We start from the raw sequence: 26,096 nt of genomic DNA, 5'->3' as shown, positions 1-26,096 counted from the left end.
TGTCTCTCCCCACTTTCTCTCCATATTTCTCACCCCTACTACATTACTTTGAAGAAGGGAGTTATTGATGTTCGACATTTATCCTATTGCTTTTGGAAGACAAATGTTGTCAAGGAATGAAGAAAAGGGAGAATATGGAATAAAAAATGAGTATCGGACAATACGTAAAAATGCTTACAAAACAAATGGGGGGCACAGAATATCACTGCTGACATGATTAAGGATTACACCAAAGCATTTAGGATGTAGCCAACAAATGGGGACCAATCTCTTTCTGTAACCATGGGATGTAGATGGAATCTGAAATGGATAATTATCCTCTGTATTCACTGAAGGGATTCCTCTTCACTTCCCACACTGACCTTTCCATCCTCAGCCACCTCCATTGTCAGAGTGAAGCGAATCGCAAATTGGAGGAACAGCATCTCATATTTGACTTGGGCAGCTTCCAAATCAGTGGTATGAACTTTTATTTCTCGTACTTCAAGTAACCCCTGCATTCCCTCTCTACTCCACCCTTCCCCGACCCATGTCGCACAAGGTTCTCGTTCTTTCCTGTTCCATTTATCGTCATTACTTTTAAAAATATCTTTAATTTATTGTTCTACATTTCTCCATATCACTGTCTATATCTCTCGTTTCCCTTTCCCCTGACTAGTCTGAAGACGGGTCTGGACCCGCAACGTTACCCATTCCCCACTCCAGAGATGCTGCCTGTCCCGCTGAATTATTCCAGCATTTTGTGTCTTTCTTCGGTTTAAACCGACATCTGCAATTCCTTCCTACACCTCAGTTTCATCGATGCTTTTATCCCTTGCCCCGGAGGTAGGATAAGACCTCTGTAATTGAATATCCATGGAACCGGAAGCTCACGTCAAGGTGAAGTAGGACTCAAAGCTCAAGAACAGGTCTGGTGCAGTCCAGGATAGCCACAGCACGGGAGAAGGCCATTCCGTCCATTGTGTCTGTGGAAAGGTAGTCTACTGGTCCAACTAATGTTTTCCTTTAACCAGTTTGCTTGGCCCCCTGTAAACACCACAATGGAATCTGTCCTGAATCACATTCAAATGACGGCGATATTGAGTAGATGCCTCCCAGCTCTATATTGATGTCTGGTGCCTTAAGGTCCCAATTGCAGATGGTTTCAGGTGCTGATGGGGACATCTGGTTGGCTTTTCCCTGAGGCTGGTTCTCCATGGTGAAGGTCGATCGTCCATCTGGTGACAGTGCCGAGAACATGGAAGATGCTGATCCCTGAGTGGTGAGCACACGGAGAGTGAAGGAGGGAGCTCACTGATATCTTGCTCCATATTAATGGTCCTTCTCGGGCTGTTGGTGAGCCCCAAATCTCAACGTGCCCGGGAATATGTGTCAGTGAGTTGGAGAAGTTCCTCTGAGTGTTTACCGTCACAATGTCGACTCCAGGTGAGGTCTGAGCGCACTTTATATCTTGTCTTGAGGCTGATCAGATTCCCAGCGGATCATGTGTGGAACTACTTTACCTCCCAACAGCTCATGGGATAGACTCCGACTGTGACTAATGAGGGGGATAGAGCTGGGAGAATGTTCCCCTCCTATGTCCCTGGAGGGGGATATGTGCCATCAGACCGCACGGAGAGAGTGGGCGGTTAAGGAGGGGGTAAGGGGTGGAGGTCGTGGCATCGTGTGTACTGAGGATACATGCTCTCTGATCCAGCTGAGCCTGCCGAGTGGGGGGGGGGGGGGGGTAGATGTGAATAGATCTTTGGTGCTGTCCAGAAGCAACGGCGTGGGACTGGGATGACAAGCCAGTGCATTTGACCCTCAAGTGGTGATTGCCGCGGAGCGAGGGGAGTGGCACCCAGCTGGGTGAGGTTGGGGTGCTATTGAGGAAGGAAGCTGTGGTGTGTAAGGATGTGGGCAGGTGAGGGAGGAGAAAGAGTGGGACTGAGAACGGGATTGATCCGTTGGATAAGTGAAACGGCTGTTTCCCAACTAACGAACGGCTGAAATGTTTGTCAGCTACTTATAGAGTGAACCAGTTCAACACATTAGAAAAGATTAGTTTAGTTGCAGCACTTGCCATTCGTATTGAATCTTCCTTCGGCTGCTCTGGTAACAACTTCTCATTTTTCGCAACTTTTTCCTGTAACTCAGCCATATTCTTTACAGTCGTCAATGCCTCAATTCGACCCATGTAGCCAGGATTCGCATAATTTTTCTCATCCAGAATCATGAGGTCAATGTAGGCTGGGGTGGATAATGGGTTTGGTCTCAGAGCTATTTCATTAAGTCGTTTATGGCTCCTGGATAATTGTTGAATCAGCTCCATCACTTTGTCGTGAACTGCATCATACTCCCGCACAAGTGACTCCTTGACTTTCTGTTGGGTCATCTTCACTCCATGGGCCTTCTCATACCTTTCTTTCAGCTCACTGTATGTTCTCATTTCCTTTTTTGTTTTGCAGATAACCCTGCTAAATTGTCTTTTGTGATCGGCCCAGTCACATTTCAGTGGGCAGACTGTGCAGTTTCCCGATGAATCCATCGATGTGCACCAATTCCCAAGTGACTCGACAGCAACTAAACAAGGAGCGTCGCAGGTGAAGTCACATTGCTCACAGTTGTTTGAAAGGTAAGGAATCCACTTCCTTTCTTTAACAACAACATTAACTTCATACTCAAAATCTTTATTTGCATCCAAATTGGCCTGGTTTTGATCCAAAACCTGTTGCGTCCTCCTGAGTTCGTCCAGTTTTGTCAGTCCTGCTTGGACCTGAATCTGCAATCCCTCCACTATAGCCTCCAACTGCTTACGTTCCTTCAGAACCTCCCTGGTCAAACATAAGCTTTTTGCCTCCATCGTGTTCAGAGCTGTGAAGAATTTCTTCATACTGTTCTCTCCCATATTCCAATTCATTGCAGCAAAGTTATTATTATCATCTTCCTCTCTCCTGCTGTCACCGGATGTCCCCAAATTGCCCGTGTTTTCAGATATTGGACGCTGTGCAAAAATGGCTGAATTGTTAAACTTGAAGTACATTGGCATACCTGACTCGTCTTTGGGACACGGTACATCAGCTACTTTCAAGGCATTCAGAATGGGGGGTCGCTCTCCATCTGCGAATGTGACCAAGATCCTAATGTTCTCGGCAATATCTTTGCCAAAAATAGCAAGAATCGAATCAAAGACATATTTTTGTGTGTGAGTCAGGCGAGCCAGGGCGGCCTGAACAACAAAACAGACAGCGTTGACCTGATCAATACCCTGTGTGGAAGTGAAGAACTGGCGGATATCATCAGTGATCTGTTTATCTCGGAAGATGCCCATGGTGTCCCCGAATCCTGGCGTGTCAATGATCGTCAGAGAGTAATCGATGTTAAATCCTACCTGATGGTGGAGCAGGTAGGCAGTGATGGAGGATGTCTGACTCTCAGCCTGGGATTTTCCTGTCTCTTCCTGTATTAACTTGTATCTGAAGTTGTCTCCCCATTCCACGCCCAAGATGTAGTTGATCATCCCATTGATGAGGGTTGTCTTTCCTGACCCAGTTGCTCCCAAAACCATAAAGGTTTTCATTTTGTGTGCGTTTGTGTATTTTCCGAAGGAGAATTTAACAAACTGTTTGGAATCATTAACCACCTCCTTCTGCAGGTTTAGCTTGTAAATGGAAGGGTTTCCTCTGGATATTAATTGCGTTTCTCCGAGAAGATCCAGGGCTATTCTATTTTGGGGATTTTCTATTTCTATTAAAGCCTCCTCGCTTTCGGCACTAGATCCCGCTCCTCCACAGTCAGCAGACACTCGGACTCTGTAGATGGTCTCGGGTTTCAATCCCACTAAGCGATAGTGGCATTGTGTGTCGGATGACTTAACCTCTTCCCATAACTTACCCACCATGTTTGTTTTAACTGACGGTTCTTCTCTGTATTCAATTCTGTACCGAAATATTTTAACATCAACTCCTATCTGATTTGGTTCATTCCAGTGCAGTATTGGGCTGGGTGAACAATCCTGGAGGACTGGATTACCAGGTGGACTTGCTGGTCGGGTGATGCCGCTGTAGCTCTCACTAGCCTTGCTGACCCCTACATTGGTCACTGCTCTGTATCGGAAGTGATACTCCTGGTGTGGCTGTAACCCAGGTATTGTGAAGGAGTGGCATTGATCAGGTGTATCCAGAATAGTCCATTCCTCCTGCTGGCTACCTCGGTACTCTACCTTGCAGCCCACAATCTCACCGGTACCACATCTTGGTGGCTGTAACTGCAGCGTTACACTGTCATGTGTTGTTCCACTAAGTGTAGGTATCTCGGGCTGTGACGGAGGAACAAAGCTCTCGTTCTCCACAAACCCTCCCTCATACAGGTAAATGGATGCTCCCACGATGCTGTCATTCTGCACAGAACTAACAAGGAATTTTACTTTTTCATCTGCTTTATTAACTGTGGCAAAATCGAGGAATGATTGGGATTGCTCCTTCATTTTCTGGGAGACAGACCGTGAGTTAAACCAGTGCTCGCTGTGTCCTGTTGCACAGGCTCCGTCAACAGAAGGTGGTAGCTGCATTTTTTTAGCTGTGATCGATCGGAGGTAGTTGTTTGCTTCTGACAGGTAGAAATCCCTCCGATGTAATGTTGTAAACGTGAAGCAGACAACATAATCTGTTGCGGGATCCATCAATTTGTCATCCAACTCGCCCTTTGATTTCACAATAGGTACATCTTGAAATAAACTGAGGTAACGTCTCACTGCCTTCATCTCTCGTTCCTCGTCATCCAGCCACGTGGTCAGTGACTGGCCATTGAATGGTGACTTTTCCGTGTTATTTAGTATATTTGCTAGTAACCCTTCCTCCTCCCTGCCGCCCCTAATGGTCGGCAAAACAGCCGCTAAGTTTTCCTGGAAAATCTGTGTGTGCTCCAGACACATCTCTCGGAATTGCTGTAACATTTGCCTGATCTCAGAAAACTGAACTGCGATACTGTCTTTCATCAGGTCTTTGCACCTCATCACGAGCTCATTGAGCTGTTCCAGGGCACACTGACAGCGATTGACCAGTCCCACACTGATCCCCCTCACCAGCTGGGCAGCTTTAGAGTCGAGTTTATTGAGAGGGTAGAGCCAGACTGTGATGGGCACTGAATGCTCTCCATCTGGACCCAGGAGGTTTGGAAGTGTTGCGTAGATATTGATGGCGTCTTTGAAGGTGGTGGGATTGTTCTTCAGTGGTAAATCCCCATAAAATGTGCAGCTAAATTTCTCGGCATGTGACTTTTGTTCTTCTGTCATTTCTACGGAGACCTCTCCCTGCAGCGCAATCTTAGGGAGAAGTTTAATAATTGCCTCCATGTTACCCTGCATATTCTGCATCTTCTCTGTTGATGAAGCCATTTGGTGAAACACAAAGAAGGCCTGGGCCCCATACAGCACTGCTGTAATGACATGGGTGGCTGAGCCCTCATCAAACACACTCGGGTAGGTAATATTATGTTTCCCTAAGTGATTCATCGCCAGTTGGTCAAACCTGGTTGTTGCTTTGTACTGAAGGGTAACTCGTGCTTGTTGCTCTGATGCCTTTGTGTCGCTGAGAAATTTTGCCGACCCTTTCACCTTCACTAACCCACCCAGGAAACTCGCCTTCAGTGATCCTGACACATTGAGGGCAGCGGATTTGCTCTCCATGGAGTTTGATGCAATGATGTGAAATTTGGTGCTGGGCTCGTCACGACGATCAAGGTTCTTATGCAGCGTCTGTAAATCCCACAATGTGACGCCTACAGGATAAAACACCAATCAAAAATAAAAATGATTTAAAAATTGTGTAAATTAAAGAAAGTGAGTAATGCATATTCACTGTTTTTCTCTTCGGATAGATTCTCTGCATTAACCCCACATTAACATTTTGCCGACATCTTATCTGAGTTGTACCCCTTATCATTTCCACCCCCCTCGCACTTTCTGTACGACTAAATTGTTTCAATAGACAATAGACACTAGACAATGGGTGCAGGAGTTGGCCATTCGGATGATCATGGTTGATCATCCACAATCAGTACCCCATTCCTGCCTTCTCCCCATATCCCCTGACTCCGATATTTTTAAGAGCAAATTCAGCTCTCTCTTGAAAGCATCCAAAGAACCGGCCTCCACCTCCCGCTGAGGCAGATAATTCCACAGGCTCACCACTCTCTGTGAGAAAAAGTGTTTCCTCGTCTCCGTTCTGAATGGCTTACTCCTTATTCTTAAACTGTGGGCCCTGGTTCTGCACTCCACCAACATGGGGAACATGTTTCCTGCCTCTAGCGTGTCCAAGCCCTTAACAATCTCATGTTTCCCCTCGTTCTTAGATGTGACGAGGATTCTCTGATCTAGAACATTTCCGGACTCTCTCTTGTAAGATGCTGCCTGATCCACTGAAGCTGACACCTCATATAACCATATAACCATATAACCATATAATAATTACAGCACGGAAACAGGCCATCTCGGCCCTACAAGTCCGTGCCGAACAACGTTTTTCCCTTAGTCCCACCTGCCTGCACTCATACCATAACCCTCCATTCCCTTCTCATCCATATGCCTATCCAATGTATTTTTAAATGATACCAACGAACCTGCCTCCACCACTTCCACTGGAAGCTCATTCCACACCGCTACCACTCTCTGAGTAAAGAAGTTCCCACTCATGTTACCCCTAAACTTCTGTCCCTTAATTCTGAAGTCATGTCCTCTTGTTTGAATCTTCCCTTTTCTCAAAGGGAAAAGCTGATCCACATCAACTCTGTCTATCCCTCTCATCATTTTAAAGACCTCTATCATGTCCCCCCTTAACCTTCTGCGCTCCAGAGAATAAAGACCTAACTTATTCAACCTTTCTCTGTAACTTAGTTGTTGAAACCCAGGCAACATTCTAGTAAATCTCCTCTGTACTCTCTCTATTTTGTTGACATCCTTCCTATAATTGGCACTATGCACAGTTATTCCCAGATCCCTCTGTTCAACTGTATTCTTCAATTCCCTACCATTTACCATGTACGTCCTATTTTGATTTGTCCTGCCAAGGTGTAGAACCTCACATTTATCAGCATTAAACTCCATCTGCCATCTTTCAGCCCATTCTTCCAAATGGCCCAAATCACTCTGTATACTTTGGAAATCCTCTTCATTATCCACAACACTCCCTATCCTGGTATCATCTGCATACTTACTAATCCAATTTACCACACCTTCATCCAGATCATTGATGTACATGACAAACAACAAAGGACCCAACACCGATCCCTGAGGCACCCCACTAGTCACCTGCCTCCAACCCGACAAACAACCATCCACCATTACCCTCTGGCTTCTCCCATTCAGCCACTGTTGAATCCATCTTGCTACTCCTGCATTTATACCCAACAGTTGAACCTTCTTAACCAACCTTCCATGAGGAACCTTGTCAAAGGTTTGTACACTAACTTCCCTCAATGTCCTAGGGAATACCCTGTCAGGACCTGGAGACTTATCCACTTTTATATTTTTCAAAAGTGTCAGTACTTCTTTTACTTTGAAACTCATAGTATCCATAGCTACTCTACTAGTTTCCCTCACCTCACATAATTCAATATAATTCATGTGTGATCTCTGTCTGGGACGCCGCTGCCTTCTCCCTATTCTCCCAGTGCCATCACCGATACGTCAACTGGCCATTAATGTCTTCCTTCTCACAACAAAACGGTTCAGTTTCCACTGTCATGAGACTGATTTTCCCAGCAATAAGTTTCTCATCGGTGTATACGGCTAAGAGGGTTTAATGCCAGACCTCTCCTTATTTGTTCTCACCCAATGATGGTATTTGGTTTAATGGCCACTATTCTTTGCCTAATTCCCATCATCGACCCCCGCCCTCCTGCCCTTCATCCAACCGAACATTCTTTGGGATTGTCATTAACCTTGTCTCACAGTCATAGTTTGTATCCCCTTCCCTACTTTGCTTCCCCAATTACTTTTTCAAGTTCACCTCTCACTACCTTTTAGACGCTCTGGAGGGAAATTCTCCGTCACTCCTGTTGAAGGTGTCAAATACTATTACATACATTCCTATTTTCAACCTTCACTATTCCTTGATATCCAGCGTATTTTGGAATTGCTGGATTTACCTTTCCCCGTCATGGGAATAGTTTGTCCCTGAATGACTCCCACTGGGACTATAGTGCTAACGAGCCCAATGACTCCCTACAGCTCAGGCCCTCGTGTCGTGGCAACGTCTGCGTCAATCTTCGCTGCCCTCTTTCCAACTTCATGGTACAATTCCTGTGGCACAGTGACCAACATTGAACACTGTATTCCAAATGTGGCCTCGCCAGTATCTTGTATAACTGTAACACGATGCCCCAACTTCTGTAATCCTTACACTGACTGATGCAAGCCAATGTACCAAAAGCCTTCCAGGTATCTATGTACCTGTACTCCTGGACTCCTGTGCGCTACAACACTCCCAAAGGCCGTACCATTCACTGAGAAGTTCCTGCTCAGGGTTGACTCCCAAAATGCAGCAACTCGCAATAATGTTGAAATGTTCCTTAAGCGCAGTTCAGGGACCAATCATCTTTGTCCCACCACAGAAATGCACCGAATCTAACAGAGTTGTAGTCACTAGAGTCAGATTGATAACCTAAACGTATGTCACCGCATTAAACATCACTGATTCGTCTGTTGACATTCCAGTACCTTGGATCAGAGTGTCTGAGCGGCAGTCGTACAACATTCCCAACTGGAAAGGACGGCCCAGAGCGGCCAGTTGCAAGGTTGCACTCATCACTGCACAGGGATTGGAGAAACAGGAACGCCAGTGACCTGAAGAGAAAGGAAACAGAAGAGGAATGAAAATTAACAAGGTGAATCTAGTTGCACGTCCCGGTGATGCAATATCAGAGAGAGCTCGGAATCAGTGAAACTCAGATAATTTAGTACCGACACCCCTTTTATTTAATTAATTCCCCTCTGTCTCCAAATCTTTGGTGAGGCCGCATTCGGAATATTATGTGCCGACTGGTCGTCCCATTACGGGAATGATGTGAATGCATTAGAGGGTAGAAAGGAGGTTTCCAGAATGATGCCTAGATCAGTGGGGTATTAGATACAGGGAGAGGTGGAACAGAGTAGGGTTGTTTTCTTTGGAACGTCGGAGGTTCCGGGGAGATCGGATCCATTGATAAAAATACATCTATAGATGCTCCTGAACACATCATCAGTGATGTAACCTGGGGTCATTGGGTGTTTCGGGTCCTTCAGCATCAGACACCTTCACCCAGGCGACCCAGACATGGTTGATCAGACCACGACTTGTGCTCAGGTGGCATTCGCTCCTCCCCATGAACCTTCTCTCCTGATCCCGAACCATCTCGAAGTTTTCTCAGCGGCCTCTGTGGTGTTCTTGATGGCCCTTCTCCTCTCCACTCCTTTAATGCCCAGTACACTCAAGGCTTTGTAGAGCGATTGCCCTGCAAAACCTCTGCAGCTAACCTCGATGGGCATACACCTTGCCTTCCAGCCCTGTTTACGGCAGTCTATGACCAGCTCTTCCTACTTGGTCATCTTCCTCTCGTGGGCCTCCTCCAGACGGTCCTCCCACGGCACTGTCAGTTCCAACAAGACGAGAGTTTTAGTCGCCTCTGAGACCATGAGGATGTCTTGCCTCAGGCTGGTCGTTGCAATCTGCTGTGGGAACTTCAGCTGTTTCACCAGGTTTACAGAAAGCTGCCAGTCTTGCGCAGTCGCCAGGATTCCTGACTGATTCCTGACTGCTGTGGTTCTTGGCAGCTGCACTCCGGCCTTCACGAAGGTGATCATCTGGGTGGTGGGCCGTGCTCGTGTGCAGCTGCTGATCCCCATGCCAATGGCTTCTGCAATGGGTTTAAGAACCTGGTGATGACGCCAGGTGTACCGGCCCTGCCCAAGAGCCTTTGGGCAGCAGCTCAGGATGTTTCCCAACGTCCCCTTGTCTGAGCATTGCAGGCAAACTGGAGATTCCGGTTTGCCTCAGATGAAGATGCACCGCTGTTTGTTTTCAACATATTGTTTAACATTCTGAAGAATGGCAAATTATGTAAATAAAGTTAAATCACTCGTCCACTAATGTCTGCAAGTTTCAATCTCTTGTAACTCTACACCACCGCCGCTCTGGGCTCCCAGATACATCAGCACAAGTAACACAATGCCGACACACCCAGCAACGTGTTCTGAAACAGAAAGCTTCCATCAGAAGCGATATGAGCAGTTACCAAAGCAGGGGTGTGTTCTATTTGTAAATGTATTTCGATAGCGAAAGCAACATGAAGCCACTGAAATATAATGCAATATGTATCCTCAGCCCTGCTATTCACAGCTGTAAAAAGCAACACAACTACAGTCCTTGCTTTATCGGGTTATGTAGAGATATGTGCAGCCAGTTATATTACAAAATTCTGATCATGCTGTCACCACGCGCAGTTACTGCACACTGAGTGGAAGGAACATGGTCAGTGCTGTGGTGGCGGAGAATCCCTGCATTCAGCAGTCAAATTCCAACATGCACAGAGCTGGATACACACACGCATGTCATAGATAGCCCCGTAAAGGCACAGAACACAAAGTGCTGAAGGAACAGGGAGCAGGACATGGACAGGTGACGTACAGAGTTTCCCCCAGGGATATTATTTACAAGTATCCCGCAGATTTCATGTTTTGTGTTTTCCCCGGAACATGCATCTGATTCACTCACCGGTCGAGGAAGCGTCTGTCTGCAGCTGAAGGGGGGTTGCAGCATTGACGATGGGACGAACGGTCTCGCTGGGAGCATCCTCCTGCACTGTCAGCGCTGAAGTCAGACCCTGAATGTCACCGGAATGACAACAAGCCCCGCGCTGGGAGCTCTGGTTTGCCGATACGCCTTTAACAATTCCCAGAGACGAATTCAATGCCAGCGGTGATATCTGTATCACCTGCCGCGGGTTCCCTCCCGGAGACCCACTGGGATGCGGAAAGTATTCTATGAGTTTCAGTCTTACTGATTGGAGAAACAGGGGAACTACTCACGTACCATCAAGCCACTAAAGCGACAAACAATGGGCTGGATGGTTTGGAGTTTGTAAAATGTGTGCAGGATAGTTTTTTGCAGCAATACATAGAGGTACCTACTAGAGAAGGGGCAGTGCTGGACCTCCTGTTAGGAAATGAGACAGGTCAGGTGGTGGAGGTATGTGTTGGGGAGCACTTCGGGTCCAGTGATCACAATACCATTAGTTTCAATATAATTATGGAGAGGGTCAGAACTGGACCTGGGGTTGAGATTTTTGATTGGAGAAAGGCTAACTTTGAGGAGACGCGAAAGGATTTAAAAGGAGTGAATTGGGACATTTGGGACATTGTTTTATGGGAAGGATGTGGAAGAGAAATTGAGGACATTTAATGGTGTTGAGGACATTTAAGAGTACAGAAACTTTATGTCCCTGTTCGGTTGAAAGGAAATAGTAAATATCGGAAAGAACCATGGTTTTCAAAGGAAATCGGACACGGTTCGGAAAAAGAGAGAGATCTACAACAATTATCGGCAGCATGGAGTAAATGAGGTGCTTGAGGAGTATAAAGAATGTAAAAAGAATCTTAAGAAAGAAATTAGAAAAGCTAAAAGAAGATATGAGGTTGCTTTGGCAAGTAAGGTGAAAGTAAATCCAAAGGATTTCTATAGCTATATTAATAGCAAAAGGATAACGAGGGATAAAATTGGTCCATTAGAGAGTCAGAGCGGACAGCTATCTGCAGAGCCAAAAGAGATGGGGGGGGGGAGATGTTGAACAATTTATTTTCTTCGGTATTCACCAAGGAGAAGGATATTGAATTATGTGAGGTAAGGGAAACAAGTAGGGTAGCTATGGAAAGTATGAGATTCAAAGAAGAGGTAGTACTGACACTTTTGAAAAATATAAAAGTGGATAAGTCTTCAGGTCCTGACAAGATATCCCCTAGGACATTGAAGGAAGTTAGTGTACAAACAGCAGGGGATGTGACATAAATATTTAAAATTTCATTAGAAACGGGAATAGTGCCAGAGGATTGGCGTACTGCGCATGTTGTTCCATTGTTTAAAAAGGGCTCTAAGAGTAAACCTAGCAATCGTAGACATGTTAGTTTGACGCCAGTGGTGGGCACATTAATGGAAAGGATGCTTATATATATATAAGCATCTGGATAAACAGGGTCCGATTAGGAACAGTCAACATGGATTTGTGCCTGGAAGGTCATGTTTGACTAATCTTCTTGAATTTTTTGAAGTGGTTACTCGGGAAATTGATGAGGATAAAGCAGTGGACGTTGTCTATATGGACTTCAGTAAGGCCTTTGACAAGGTTCCTCATGGAAGGTTGGTTAAGAAAGTTCAATTGTGGAGTAGCAAGATGGAGTAGCAAGATGGATTCAACCGTGGCTGAATGGGAGATGCCAGAGAGTAATGGTGGATGGTTGTTTGTCAGGTTGGAGGCCGGTGACTAGTGGGGTGCTACAGGGATCTGTGTTGGGTCCACTGTTGTTTGTCATGTACATCAATGATCTGGATGATGGTGTGGTAAATTGGATTAGTAAATATGGAGATGATACTAAGATAGGTGGTGTTGTGGATAATGAAGTAGATTTTCAAAGTCTACAGAGAGATTTAGGCCATTTGGAAGAGTGGACTGAAAGATGGCAGATGGAGTTTAATGCTGATAAGTGTGAGGTGCTACATCTTGGCAGGACAAATCAAAATAGGACGTACATGGTAAATTGTAGTGAATTGAGGAATGCAGTTGAACAGAGGGATCTAGGAATAACTGTGCATAGTTCCCTGAATGTGGAATCTCATGTAGATAGGGTGGTAAAGAAAGCTTTTGGTGTGCTGGCCTTTATAAATCAGAGCATTGAGTATAGAAGTTGGGATGTAATGTTAAAATTGTACAAGGCATTGGTGAGGCCAATTCTGGAGTATGGTGTACAATTTTGGTCGCCTAATTATAGGAAGGATGTCAACAAAATAGAGAGCGTACAGAGGAGATTTACTAGAATGTTGCCTGGGTTTCAGCAACTAAGTTACAGAGAAAGGTTGAACAAGTTAGGTCTTTATTCTTTGGAGCGCAGAAGGTTAAGGGGGGACTTGAAGAAGGTCTTTAAAATGATGAGAGGGATAGACAGAGTTGACGTGCACAAGCGTTTCCCATTGAGAGTAGGGAAGATACAAACAGGAGGACATGACTTGAGAATTAAGGGACAGAAGTTTAGGGGTAACATGAGGGGGAACGTCTTTACTCAGAGAGTGGTAGCTGTGTGGAATGAGCTTCCAGTGGAAGTGGTGGAGGCAGGTTCGATTTTATCATTAAAAAATAAATTGGATAGGTATATGGACGGGAAAGGAATGGAGGGTTATGGTCTGAGTGCAGGTAGATGGGACTAGGGGAGAATAAGTGTTCGGCACAAACTAGAAGGGCCGAGATGGTCGGTTTCCGTGCTGTAATTGTTATATGTTTATAAGGTCATCGGTGGTAGAAGCAGAATGAAGCCATTCGGCCGATCGCCTTCTCCGCCGTTCAATCATGGCTGATCTATCTCTACCTGCTAACCCAATTCCCCTGCCATCGGTACTAATTAAGAATGTATCTGTTTCTGCCTTTAAAATATACATGGACGTGGCCTCCACAACCTTCTGTGGCAAAGATTTCCACAGATTCACCACCCTCTGACTAAATACATTCTTAAGCTATGATTCTGAGGCTATAACCTCACGTCCTAGAATCTTCCACTAGTGGGAAGATCCTCCCCACATCAACTCTATCCACGTATTTCACCATTGTGTACGTTCCAATGGAACCCCCCCCCCCTCCCCCACCCATTCTTCTAAACACCAGCGAACACAGGCCAAGTGCCGTCAAACGTTCATCATATGTTAACCCACCCATTCCCAATAAGGGGAGTGCGTGTGATGTGCAATAGGAGGGATCGCAAGTTGACGAGACAGTTGTGTGGACGCCGGCACCCTCCACAGCCACGACCCTGCCAGTAACCATTGAGTGGTCCTGCGCCACTATCTATCTCATTCGACAACGTCGGAATATCGTTGATCAGACTTGATTGGACTTTATTTAGCATTCATTTTTTAGGTTCTTCCCTTTCTCACGTATGTGTTCACTGCGAATGGCTCGATTGTAATCAGGCATGGTCTTTCCGCTGACTGGACTGCACGCAATAACGATGTTTCACTCTCCCACGGTACAAGTGATGATAAACAAAACTCAAGTTAACAGATCAGATTTAGCTTTCTTTGATTAAATATTATTTTTGAAATAAAGAAAAACTGTCGCCCACCAATGTCTACCAATTGTTTCTCTACTCCACCCACTGCTCTGGACTCTTGTGCATGTCTGAGATATCAGCATGGGTAAATCTACACCCACCCAGAAACCTGTTCTTAAACAGGAAATCTCCATCTGAAGCGACAAGAGTAGAGACCAGTTTATTCATAGATGTTATCCGGTAACTGAACCATCCTCATCACCAGCTGGGATGTGGTCCCGACCTACATCTCCCTCATTGGAGACATTTGAACTATCTTTAATCAGACTGTTGGAATTTATCTTGCACTGAATACCTTTTATTCTGTACACTGCGGACGGCTTGATTGAAATCATTTATAGTCTTCTCGTTGACTCTAGCACGCAATAAAACAGCTTTACACTGTACCTCTGTGTTTTTTCGATGGCGATCGCAATGTGAAATCAACTGAAATAAACTATTACATGCCTCCTCAGACGGCGCCGTAGTAGAGGTGGTTAAAAGCTTTAAATTCCAAGGAGAATTTCCTGCCTCTGGACACGCTAGAGTTCCCGATGTTGGGCGAGTCCAGAACCAGGGGCCACAGTTTAAGAATAAGAGGTAAGCTAATTAGAACGGAGATGAGGAAAACGATTAAAGTGTACGAGTTAGAGAAGAAGGTCGGATGAATATCTGAAGAAGGGTTTCGACCCGAAACGTTGCCTATTTCCTTCCTCAATGGATGCGGCATTACCCGCTGAGTTTCTCCAGTACTTTTTGTCTACCTTGAATGAATATCTTACTGTTTTTCATCAACATTAAATAAAATATTTATGTTATAAAGATTTATCTTTCGAGAATCTCATGGAGAGATCACATGCATAATACGACATTCTCCTAAACCCATGTTGTCTCTTAAGTGGCTAGAGGGAGTAATCACTTGAACGATATAAAAATCTGCACCAACTTACCAACAACGAGAGAGCAGGCGTGAGCCACTAACAACTAAATTGGAGATCTTTTTACTATCTGTGATCGGACATTACTGGACTTTGTCCTAGACTAAATGTATCCCCTTCATCGTATATCTCTATGCAATGGATGTAGATGGTTCGGTTGTAATCATGTATTATCTTTCCGCTAATAGAATAGCTCGCGACAAATGTTTTTCACTGTAACTCTGAACACATGACAATAAACTAAACTCAAACTCAACTCAGCTCGCACACACAGTTGCGTCCACACTCCCACTATACTTCACATTGAATGATGAGCATTACGGAAAGCGCTGGAGGGACACATCGGCTCAGGCAACATCTATGGAAGGAACTGGACAAACCATGTTCCCGGCCTCCCTCAATCGGCGTTCCTGCACCGCTTGTTTATTGCACAAAATTCCCGCATGTTTAGTTTCTTGTATCTCCCTGGTACACGGATCAGTTTCACTCACCGGTCGATGAAGCGTTCGACTGCAGCACTAGTGGGATTGCAGTGATGACGATGGGACGAATGGTCCGCTGGTAGCCCCCTCCTGCACTGTCAGCGCTGAAGTCAGATCCTGAACCTCACCGGACTGGCCATGCTGGGAGCTCAGTTTTGCCGATACGCCTTCAACAATTCTCAGAGACGACTCCAATGCCCGCGGTGATATCTGTACGGGAAGGGTATTCGAACCCTATTCACGTGCTGCTGCGGGTTGCTCTCCGGAAACTGGACTGGAATGCGGAAGGTATTCCATGAATTTCAGTCTTACTGACGGGAGAGACCGAGCAACTACTCACGTAGCATCAGACCACAAAAGCGACAAATATCATCTTAAAGCGATGCTCTCTCGTCTTTGACATTTCAAATCTGGCAGACAGCATGTCACCATCTGCCCTGTCTGTCCTTCTCGTAACTTAATAAACCTGTCGTTTTTATACCTCTTTGAAATCTGCCTTTACCGGACATGTGACGTCTAAGTGATGCGTTGCCACTGTTTTTATGCTTTCGTGCTTTTATGAGGCTTGATCAGATCAACATGCATTGTATTGCTTTTCTTACTCATGTTAAGTGGGAGGGAAACTTTATTAACAGAAGTTTAAGCAGTCGTTCTGCAGAAAGTGTTAAGTTCAGCAATAAGCATTTTGAACTCGGTCAGTTTATTTTTCTGCTGTGCTTAAAAAGCAGTGTCGTGACAAGTATTTTGGAGTTTGGACTGTAATGTCCACATGCCCACACGAAAGCTAAGCGAAAGTGTCGCACTTAGCAATTCCCTACTGAAAGCTGTTTCGAGTTCAGTCTCTTGCCAGTACTTTGCCCGTGAGCAGCATTTGACTTCACAAACTGTTCACGGGGGCGGCAGGTACCAGAAGACCTTTCTGTGTGGGGGCTCTCAATGACACACTGGGTGTCTCCGGCGAGATGGTGGTTCTTTGCGATCACAAGACTGTCCCCAGAGCCGGATTTACCCACAAGCTACCAGGCTGAAGCTTAGGGCCTCAAAATCTAGAGGGCCTCCGGCCAATGCAGGGCTGGCAATTAACTGTTGCCCGGGTGCCAATGGCAACCTAACGTCCCGCCGGGAAACCTAAAAGTCTTGACATTTTTTCCCGGCTTGGCAAGCACCCGAGACATCTGCCGTTCAACTCTGAGCGCCCCCCCCCCCCTCTCTATCTCTTTCTCTCCGTCACTCACCAGAGAAGCAGAGAGAGAGGCAGAGGGGGAGAGATAGGGGCAGAGGGGGAGCGAGAGGCGAGAACCCGAGGACCCGAGGATGGAGAGCTCGGACGCTCCAGTATGGAGCCCGACTTGCGCGTTATTTCTGCGTCTTTGGAATAAGCGGGGGAGGGGGAGGTGTCGGTGGGTTGACGTCACTCGCAGCGCGAGGAACACAGCGTCGAGCAAACCCACTGTGACGTCATCAGCGAGAGCAGCTCTGTTAGATTCAAAGTTTTGTCATATTTCTAATCATTTTCAGTAATGTCGAGAAATAAAGCGACATTTTCAGCTTTTGGATCGAAGAGCAAAATGTCAACTGGAATATGTAAATATGTTATCGTTACCGCGCAGATCGTTCGCGAAGATGCAAAAAACTAATAAACACACACATACTCATCCACAAACACACACATATAAGATCAGACCTAGCAAGCGGGGCAGCCGAGCGGGTATCAGCGCCAGGCTAAAAGCTAACCCCTACAGACCTGCACTTCCTTCTATTCTGCTATCCAACGTTCGTTCGCTGGAAAACAAAATGGACTACCTTAGACTGGATTTAACTACACAGAGAAAGGTCAGAGACTGCAACGCCATCATCCTCACAGAGACGTGGCTCAACAACTCCGTTTCGGACAACGCCATTCAGCTGGACGGACTAAGAACATTTCGGGTGGACAGGAGTCATGGTCTCAGCGGCAAATCTCGGGGGGGGGGGGGGGGGTGGTATATGCATTTTCATCAATAACAACTGGTGTACAAACGCCGAAACTGTGTCAAGCCACTGTTCTGAGGATATAGAATTTCTGACAATTAAATGCCGACCATTCTACATGCCAAAGGAATTCATAGCCATCAACATCACAGCTGTGTACATTCCACCCAGTGCGAACACAAAGGACGCACTGTCTACATTGTATCAGTCTATCAGCTCAATGCAGAACTCTAACCTGGACTCTGTCTACATAATCGCTGGCGATTTCAATCAGGCCAAACTGAAGACAGTACTACCACATTATTACAAACATGTGAACTTTGCAACCAGGTGAAATAACATACTCGACCAAGTCTACACCAACATCAGTCAGGCATTCAGAGCTGCTCCCCATCCCCACCTGGGGAACTCAGACCACCTCTCTGTTATGCTAATTCCAGTTTACAGACCTCTATTGACCAGGAACAAGCCGTCTGTGAAGCAGATCAGAGCATGGCCAGAGGGAGCCACCTCAGCTCTCAAAGACTGTTTCCACTGCACAGATTGTACCGTTTTTAGGGAGGCTGCCACTACCAACCATCATGTCAACTTGACGGAATACACTGAATCTGTGACTGGATATATATTCAAATGCATGGAAGATGTGACCGTCATCAAAAACTTCACCACGAGGGCCAACAACAAACCCTGGTTCACCAGGGCGGTACGTGAGCTCCTGAGCACGGAATGCTGCTTTCAAGTCCGGGACAAAGACGCCCTTAGTACAGCTAGGGCCAACTTGAACCGGGGCGTGAGAACAGCCAAGCGTGTCTATGGACAGAAAATTCAAGCACACTTCACAGACACTAAGGACCCAAAGCGCCTGTAGCAAGGCACCCAGTCTGTCACCGGCTACAGGCCAACCGTGCGGGGCCAACCGTGCGAGGACAACACAGACTTCCTCAACACACTTAACACCTTCTTCAACCGGTTTGAGGATGACAACACCACCACACCAACAAAAGCCCCTCCCTGCCCAGACCATGAAACACTTCACCTGGACCCAGCTGATGTGCGGAGGACCCTACTCAAGGTGAACCCCAGAAAAGCTGCAGGTCCTGACAACATACCGGGGCGTGTGCTCAGAGACTGTGCTGACCAACTCACAGATGTTCTCACTTACATCTACAACACCTCTCTGAGCCAAGCCATCATACCAGCATGCTTCAAAGCCACCACCATCATACCGCTACCCAAGAAATCCCCAGCCTCAACACTGAACGACTACATAGCACTCACGTCCATCATGATGAAGTGCTTTGAAAGGTTGGTCAAGGCCCACATAACATCCAGTCTCCCCTCTACACTTGACCCATTCCAGCTTGCATACCGTCCCAACCGTTCCACTGATGATGCCATAGCAACAGCACTCCACCTAAGCCTGGCTCATCTGGAAAACAATAACAGTTACGTGCGGATGCTGTTCATCGACTTCAGCTCCGCCTTCAACACAGTCATCCCCCAACACCTGGTGAATAAACTCGGCGAAATAGGCATCAGCACCCCACTATGCAACTGGTTACTGGATTTCCTCACCGACAGACCACAGACAGTAAGAGTTGGCAAAAACTCATCAGAGACCACCATCATGAACACCGGGGTCCCACAGGGATGTGTGCTGAGCCCTCTGTTGTTCACGCTGATGACACATGACTGTTGTGCCAAACATAATTCGAACCACATAATCAAGTTCGCAGATGACACAACAGTGGTGGGTTTCATCAGCCACGATGACGACTCAGCCTACAGAGAGGAGGTACAACAACTCATCAACTGGTGTGACGTCAACAACCTTCAACTCAATGTCAATAAAACAAAATAAATAACTGTGGACTTCAGGAAGAAACAGACAGCACACACCCCACTCACCATCAATGGCAGTGCAGTGTAGTCTGTGAAAAGCACCAAGTTCCTGGGAGTGCACATCACAGATGATCAGACATGGTCCACCAACACCATCTCCCTAGTCAAGAAAGCACAGCAACGCCTCCACTTCCTTCGACGGACGAGGAGAGCCGACCTCCCCCCTTCTGCCCCCACCACTTTTTACAGGGGTGCCATTGAGAGCATTCTTACCAGCAGTCTCTCAGTCTGGTATGGCAGTTGCTCTGCTGCTGACCAGAAGGCCCTACAGAGAGTGGTGAGGACAGCGGAGAAGATCACCAGATCACCCGATCACCCCAGCCAGCAATCCAGGACTTATACCCATCTCGCTGTCGCAAGAGAGCAACCAATATCATCAAAGACATCACCCACTCAGCACACAAACTGTTCACCCTCCTACCATCCGGCAAGCGCTACCGCAGCATGCGGAGCAAAACCACCAGATTCAAAAACAGCTTTTTCCCTCAGGCCATCAGACTACTCAACACACTCAAGAAAATTCCATGAACATTACACAAACAAAGACCAACTGACTGTCAAAATAACTTTAACTCAATGTCTGCAGTATGCTATTTGCACTTTTCTATATTGCACCTTTTATTATTGCACCTTAATAACATACCTCAAAATGTTACTACACTCTGGCACACTGTGAATAGTTTATATAATGTATATGTCCATTGTCTATCTTTATTGGTATATAGTCTGTCTGTGTTATAAATATTACTTGCACATTTGGAGTATGGGGAAACGCAATTTCAATCCTCTGTGTAACTACTTGTTGCATTATTTGAATTGACAATAAAGTTTACTTTTGAACTTTTTGAAGACGTTTAATAGTTACTAGACCAAGTGGGACCCCTTAGGTCCCGTCCCCTCAACGCGCGTGGGGGGAGGGGGGGGGAGCGTGCATCGTTACACACGCGCTAACCACCCCCCCCCCCCCCACACACACACACACACCACACACACTCACACACACTAACCACCCCTCAATCGCACATACCAACCAGCGCCCTTGATAATATATTAATATTATCAATTCGCTCCATTGCCATTTGTTTCAAGCACAGGGCAGGCCAAACAACTCCTCTCTTTTTCATTTAATTTCTTTTCCATTGCCATTTCAGCTTCAAGCATAGGGCAAGCCAAACAACTCCTCTCTTTTTCATTTTATTTCTTTTCCATTGCCATTTCGGCTTCAAGCATAGGGCAGGCCAAACAACTCATCTCATTTTCACTTCATTTCATTTCCATTGCCATTTCAGATTCAAGCACAGGGCAGGCCAAACAACTCATCTCATAATCACTTCATTTCATTTCCATTGACATTTCAGTTTCAAGCACAGGGCAGGTCAAACAATTCATTTTATTTTCATTAAGGGCTCACAAATCATTTATTGCAAGTTCTAAAATCAATATACAGCGCAGACAGGAAGTGGTCAACATGAGACTTTTAGATATTTAGGTATCCTTTCTCAAATTAGGAGACCGAAATTGTACGCTATACCCCAGGTGAGGTCTCGCCAGGGCTCAGTACAACTGCAGTAGGACCTCCTTCCTCCTAAACTCAAATTCTCTCGCAATGAATGTCATCATGCCATTAGCTTTCGTCACTGCCTGTTGTACCAGCATGCCAGCCATCTGCCATGCGTCTGCCCGATCACTCAACCTATCCAAGTCACTCTCTGCAGCCTCATTGCATCCTCATCGCCGCTGACACTGCCACCCAGCTTTGTGTCATCCGCAAACTCAGAGATGTTACATTTAATTCCCTTGTCTAAATCGTTAATGTATTTTGTGAAAAACTGAGGTCCCAGCACAGAGCCTTGCGACACCCCCACTAGTCAATCCCTGCCATTCTGAAAAGGACCCATTAATTCCTACTCTTTGTTTCCTGTCTGCCAACCAATTCTCTATCCATGTCAATACCCTATCCCCAATAACACGTGCTCTAATTTTGCACACTAATCTTTTGTGTGGGACCCTGTCAAAGGCTTTTTGAAATTCCAGATACACTACATCCACTGTGTCTCCCTTATCCATTCTACTTGTTACATCCTCAAAAAAATCCCAAAGGATTAGTCAAGCATGATTTCCCCTTCATAAATCCATGGTGACTTTGACCGATCCGTCCCTGCTTTCCGGATGTGCTGCTGTAACATCTTTAATAATCAATTCCGGTATCTTCCCCCCTACCGATGTAAGGCTAACTGGTCTATAATTCCCCGTTTTCTCTCTCCCTCCTGTCTTAAAAGTGGGGTTACATTGTCTGCCCTCCCGTCCACAGGAACTGATCCAGAGTCGAGAGAACATTTGAAAATGATCACAAATACACCCACGATTTCTCGGGCCACCTTGAGTGCTCTGGGATGCAGACCATCTGGCCCTGCGGATTTATTTGCCTTCAGTCCCAACGGTTTACTTATCACCATTTCCTGACTAATGTGGATTCCGTTTAGTTACTCCCTCCCACTAGATCTTCGGTCCCCTCGTATTTCCGGGAGATTGCTTGTGTCATCCTTAGTAAAGACAGAACCAAAGTGCTCGTTTAACTGTTCTGACATTTCCTTGTTTCCCCATTTTAAATTCACCCGTCTCTGACTGTAAGGGTGTAACATGCTACAGATCCTGTTTATGCGCTGTATGGTCCTATCTACAGCATAAGGGTGAAGTGTGGTAATCTCACTCAGACCAGGCACTGTCTTCTACTCAGAACCAGTTCAAGATAGATGATAATTTGCAGCCTCAGTGAAAATAATTATTATCTCCCCCTCCTAGAACAGTTGATGCGGGGGGGGGGGGGGGGGGGGGTGATTTGATTCAGAGGTGGAACATTTAGTTTGTGTCTTTATGATAACAGGATGGTGCAAAGTGGTTCGCAGTGCGTGCAGACTGTGTTGTGACACAGGAAACGTGCAGCTAACCCAGGGCAAAGTTTGTTTCCGTAAACATCAATGCGGTGGGCAACTGACTGAGATGCATTGATGACATTACTGTGTGGGTAGGGGAATGGAGCTAGCGTTGCAGGGGAAATATGTTTTGCTTCTTTGCCAAGCTGTGCCATGGCACCTCAGCCTGGCAGTGAGGGCAGACTGGGCCCTGGTGGTAATTAAAGGTGAATAATATGCTGCTCCATGCTGACCCACCTGTCCTGTATGTAATGCAAGGGCAGTGAGGAGAATGGGGTTTTCACACGTCGAGTGTAGATCGCGCAAAGCAGCAGCAGACAGACTGGTGGTTATTGGCACAGTACGTATAACAGCCTCAAGAGCAGTCTGCACGTCAACAATAACCTTCCAGCTGCTTGATTCGGCTATTCAAGTTGCAGCGTCTGTTTTTATTTAGTCCGGTTTAAGATACAGAGTGGAAACAGGCCCTTTGGTCCACCGGGTCCGCACCGATCAGTTATCCTCGAAAACTAACATTATCTGACACAAACTAGGGATAATTTTAATTTTTATACGAGCCAATTAACCTACAAACCTGAAGATAGACACACAATGCTGGAATAACTTAGCGGGACAGGCAGCACCTGGATGGAAGGAATGGGTGATGCTTCGGATGGAGTCTCTTCTTCAGACAGTCTCGACCCGAAAAGTGTATACATTCGGAATAAACTAGCAGTTGCAGTTCCTTCCTACACAACCTACATACCTGTACTTCTTTGAAGTGTGGGAGGAGACCAGAGATCTTAAAGAAAACCCATGCAAGTCAAGGGGAGAACGTACCAACTCCGGACAGATAGCACCCGTAGTCAGGATCGAACCCGGGTCTCTGTTGCTGGAAGGCAGCAACTCCACCGTGGTACAACGGTCCTGTTAGTCGTAACTATTTGCAAAATGGCCATTGATATAATGGCGTCCGCCTCCATCTTACTTGCAGCTGCTTATCAGTTTGAACGAGACTGAAACATGAAAAAGAGATGGAAGGGCCTCCGTGAGAGGAATTAATCGTGTAATTTTGCCCAGCGTAGGATAATCGAGTACCAGAGGTCATAGGTTTAAGGTGAGGGGGGAAAGAAGGTTCCCGAGGCGTAATATTTTTACACAAAGGGTGGTGGCTGTATGGAACGAGCTGCTGGTAGAGGAGGTTGAGGTAGGTACTATTGCAATGTTTGAGACACAATTAGACAGGTACATGGATAGGACAGGTTTAGAGGGATATGGACCAAACGCAGGCAGGTGGAACTAGTGTAGCTGGGACATGTTGGCCGGTGTGGGCAAGTTGGGCCAAAGTTCTGGTCCTCGATTCCCCCACTCTGGGCAAGGGATTATGTGCATAAATAGGGTGAGGACAAATAATTCATGTGAGATTTAGCTGGGCCGAAGGGCTTGTTTCCACACTGTATCACTCTATGACCTTGCTCATGTCTGCAGTTATAGTCAGAGTCATACAACACGGAAACAGGCCCATCGGCCCAGCTTCCCCATGCCGGCTAAGGTGCGCCAGCAACTCTAGCACCACCTGGCCATGTTTGGCCGAAGGGCCTGTTTCTATGTTGTATTGCTCTATGACTCTATGACAATGACTCTAGACATGAAGTGCTGGAGTAGCTCAGCGGGTCAGGCAGCATCTCTGGGGGAAAGGATAGATGATGTCTTGTGTCGGGACCGTTCTTCAGACTTCAGGGGAGTGGAGACAAATCCGGGCTGGAAACAAATGATATCAGGCAGGGTGGCACCATAGTAGGCGCATTGTGTAAGGGAACCCAAGTTGTTGTCTGTCCATTTCCTCTAGCGATCCTGCCTGAATCGCAAGTTCCTCCAGCACTGTGTTTTTCACATCATGCAGAAAGATGTATACAATGTCCAGGCATGTACCGAGAAGTGGTCAGTAGCATTTGGACAGGCCAATTGCCATCTCCAAAGAAAGGGAATCCAAACACCATCCCCAGGCATTCAAAAACATTGCCATCATCATCAATACATTTGGGTCACCATTGACCAGAGACTGTAAATACCATAGTTATAAAGGAAAGTTCTAGGTATCCTGCAATGAGTGACTACTTCCCAACACCTCAATGCTGTACCTACATGCTTACTTTCAGTGACTGATGTACAAGGACCACCAGATCTCGCTGAACATCCCCTTTTACCAACTTGACACCATTCAGATAATAATCTCCCTTCCTGTTTTTATCACCAAAGTGGATAACTTCACATTTATCCACATTATACTGCATCTGCCCACTCACCCAACCTGTCCAAGTCACCCTGCATCCTCATATCAATTTTCTTCACAGTTCACCCTGCCACCCAGCTTTGTGTCATCTGCAAATTTGATAATGTTGCTTTTAATCCCTTTATCTAATGCAATAATGTATACTGTAAATAGCTGCGGTCCCAGTACCGAGCCTTGCGGTACCCCTCTGGTCACGGCCTGCCGTTCTGAAAGGGACCCGTTAATCCTGATTCTATGTTTCCTGTCTGCCAACCAATTTTCTATCTATGTCAGCAGTCTACCTCTAATACCATGTGCTTGAATGTTGCCCAATAATCTCCTATGTGGGAACTTATCAAATGCTTCCTGAAAATCCAGGTACACTGCATTCACTGGCTTTCCCTTGTCCATTTCTCTAGTTACATCCTCAAAAAATTCCAGAAGATTAGTCAAGTACCCTTTTTAATGCCTTGACCACATTAGTGTTCGTTATCCATCCCTTCACACTAATTCAATCTCATCCATTGCCTACAGGTGTTTTAGTTTTAGAGATACAGCATGGAAACAGATTCTTCAGCCCACTGAGTTCACTGACAGCGATTACCCATATTGTAGTTCTATCATTCACACTGGGGGTAATTTACAGTGTTCATTGGAATGTGGAGGAAACTGGAGCACCAGGATAAAACACCCGCGGTCATAGGGAGAATGTGCAATCTGCTTACAGACAGCACCCATAGTCAGCATCGAACCCGGCCGCATGGCGCTGTAAGGCAGCAACTCTACAACTGTGCTAGCGTGCTGACTTGCACACTGGGGGAAATATGTATGGAGGCCAATTAAACTACAGACCTGCACATCTTTGGGATGTGGGTGGTCACTGGGGCACTGACAGAACACCCACGCGTTCACAGAACGTACAAACGCCAACCAGACAGCAACCGAGGTCTGATGGAAAGCGGGTACTGGCGCTGTGAGGCAGCAACTCTACCGCTGCGCCACCGTGCACCACTCCTTGGGTTGTTAATCTTGCTCAGCTCATGTATCGTCCACCACGTATAGTTTCCCCCCCACTGGATAGCGTGCAACGAAACAGCTTTTCACTGTACCTCGGTGCACATGACAAGAACAACTAAAATAAACTTATTTTATTTCAACATTAAACCAATGGGAATATCAACTGAGCAAGTTTAGAGCCTGAAAACGGTATCTTCCAGGTTTAGGGCGTGCTTCTTCGCTACAGACATCAGGCTATTAAACAATACACCCACAAATAAGCTCAGTGGCTTGCAAAAGTATCCATACCCCTTGAACTTT

General features: G+C 46.2%; 1 protein-coding gene across 1 annotated transcript; it reads right to left on the bottom strand.

Moving 5' to 3' along the window:
- Nucleotides 1-1,732: 1,732 nt before the first annotated feature.
- LOC116990166 lies at nt 1,733-16,158 on the bottom strand. The gene is made up of 3 exons (XM_033047706.1): nt 15,732-16,158; nt 8,696-8,821; nt 1,733-5,757 (listed from the first exon to the last, which is right to left on the bottom strand). The coding sequence occupies exons 2-3, from the start codon at nt 8,781-8,783 to the stop codon at nt 2,006-2,008; spliced, it is 3,840 nt and encodes a 1,279-aa protein (XP_032903597.1). The 5' UTR covers nt 8,784-8,821; nt 15,732-16,158; the 3' UTR covers nt 1,733-2,005.
- Between the last annotated feature and the right edge of the window lie 9,938 nt (nt 16,159-26,096).

The sequence above is a fragment of the Amblyraja radiata genome, chromosome 30, assembly GCF_010909765.2.
Source record: "Amblyraja radiata isolate CabotCenter1 chromosome 30, sAmbRad1.1.pri, whole genome shotgun sequence".
Taxonomy (NCBI): Eukaryota; Metazoa; Chordata; class Chondrichthyes; order Rajiformes; family Rajidae; genus Amblyraja; species Amblyraja radiata.
Note: the sequence above shows the minus strand (reverse complement) of the source record. Positions and strands in the feature narration are given on the sequence as shown.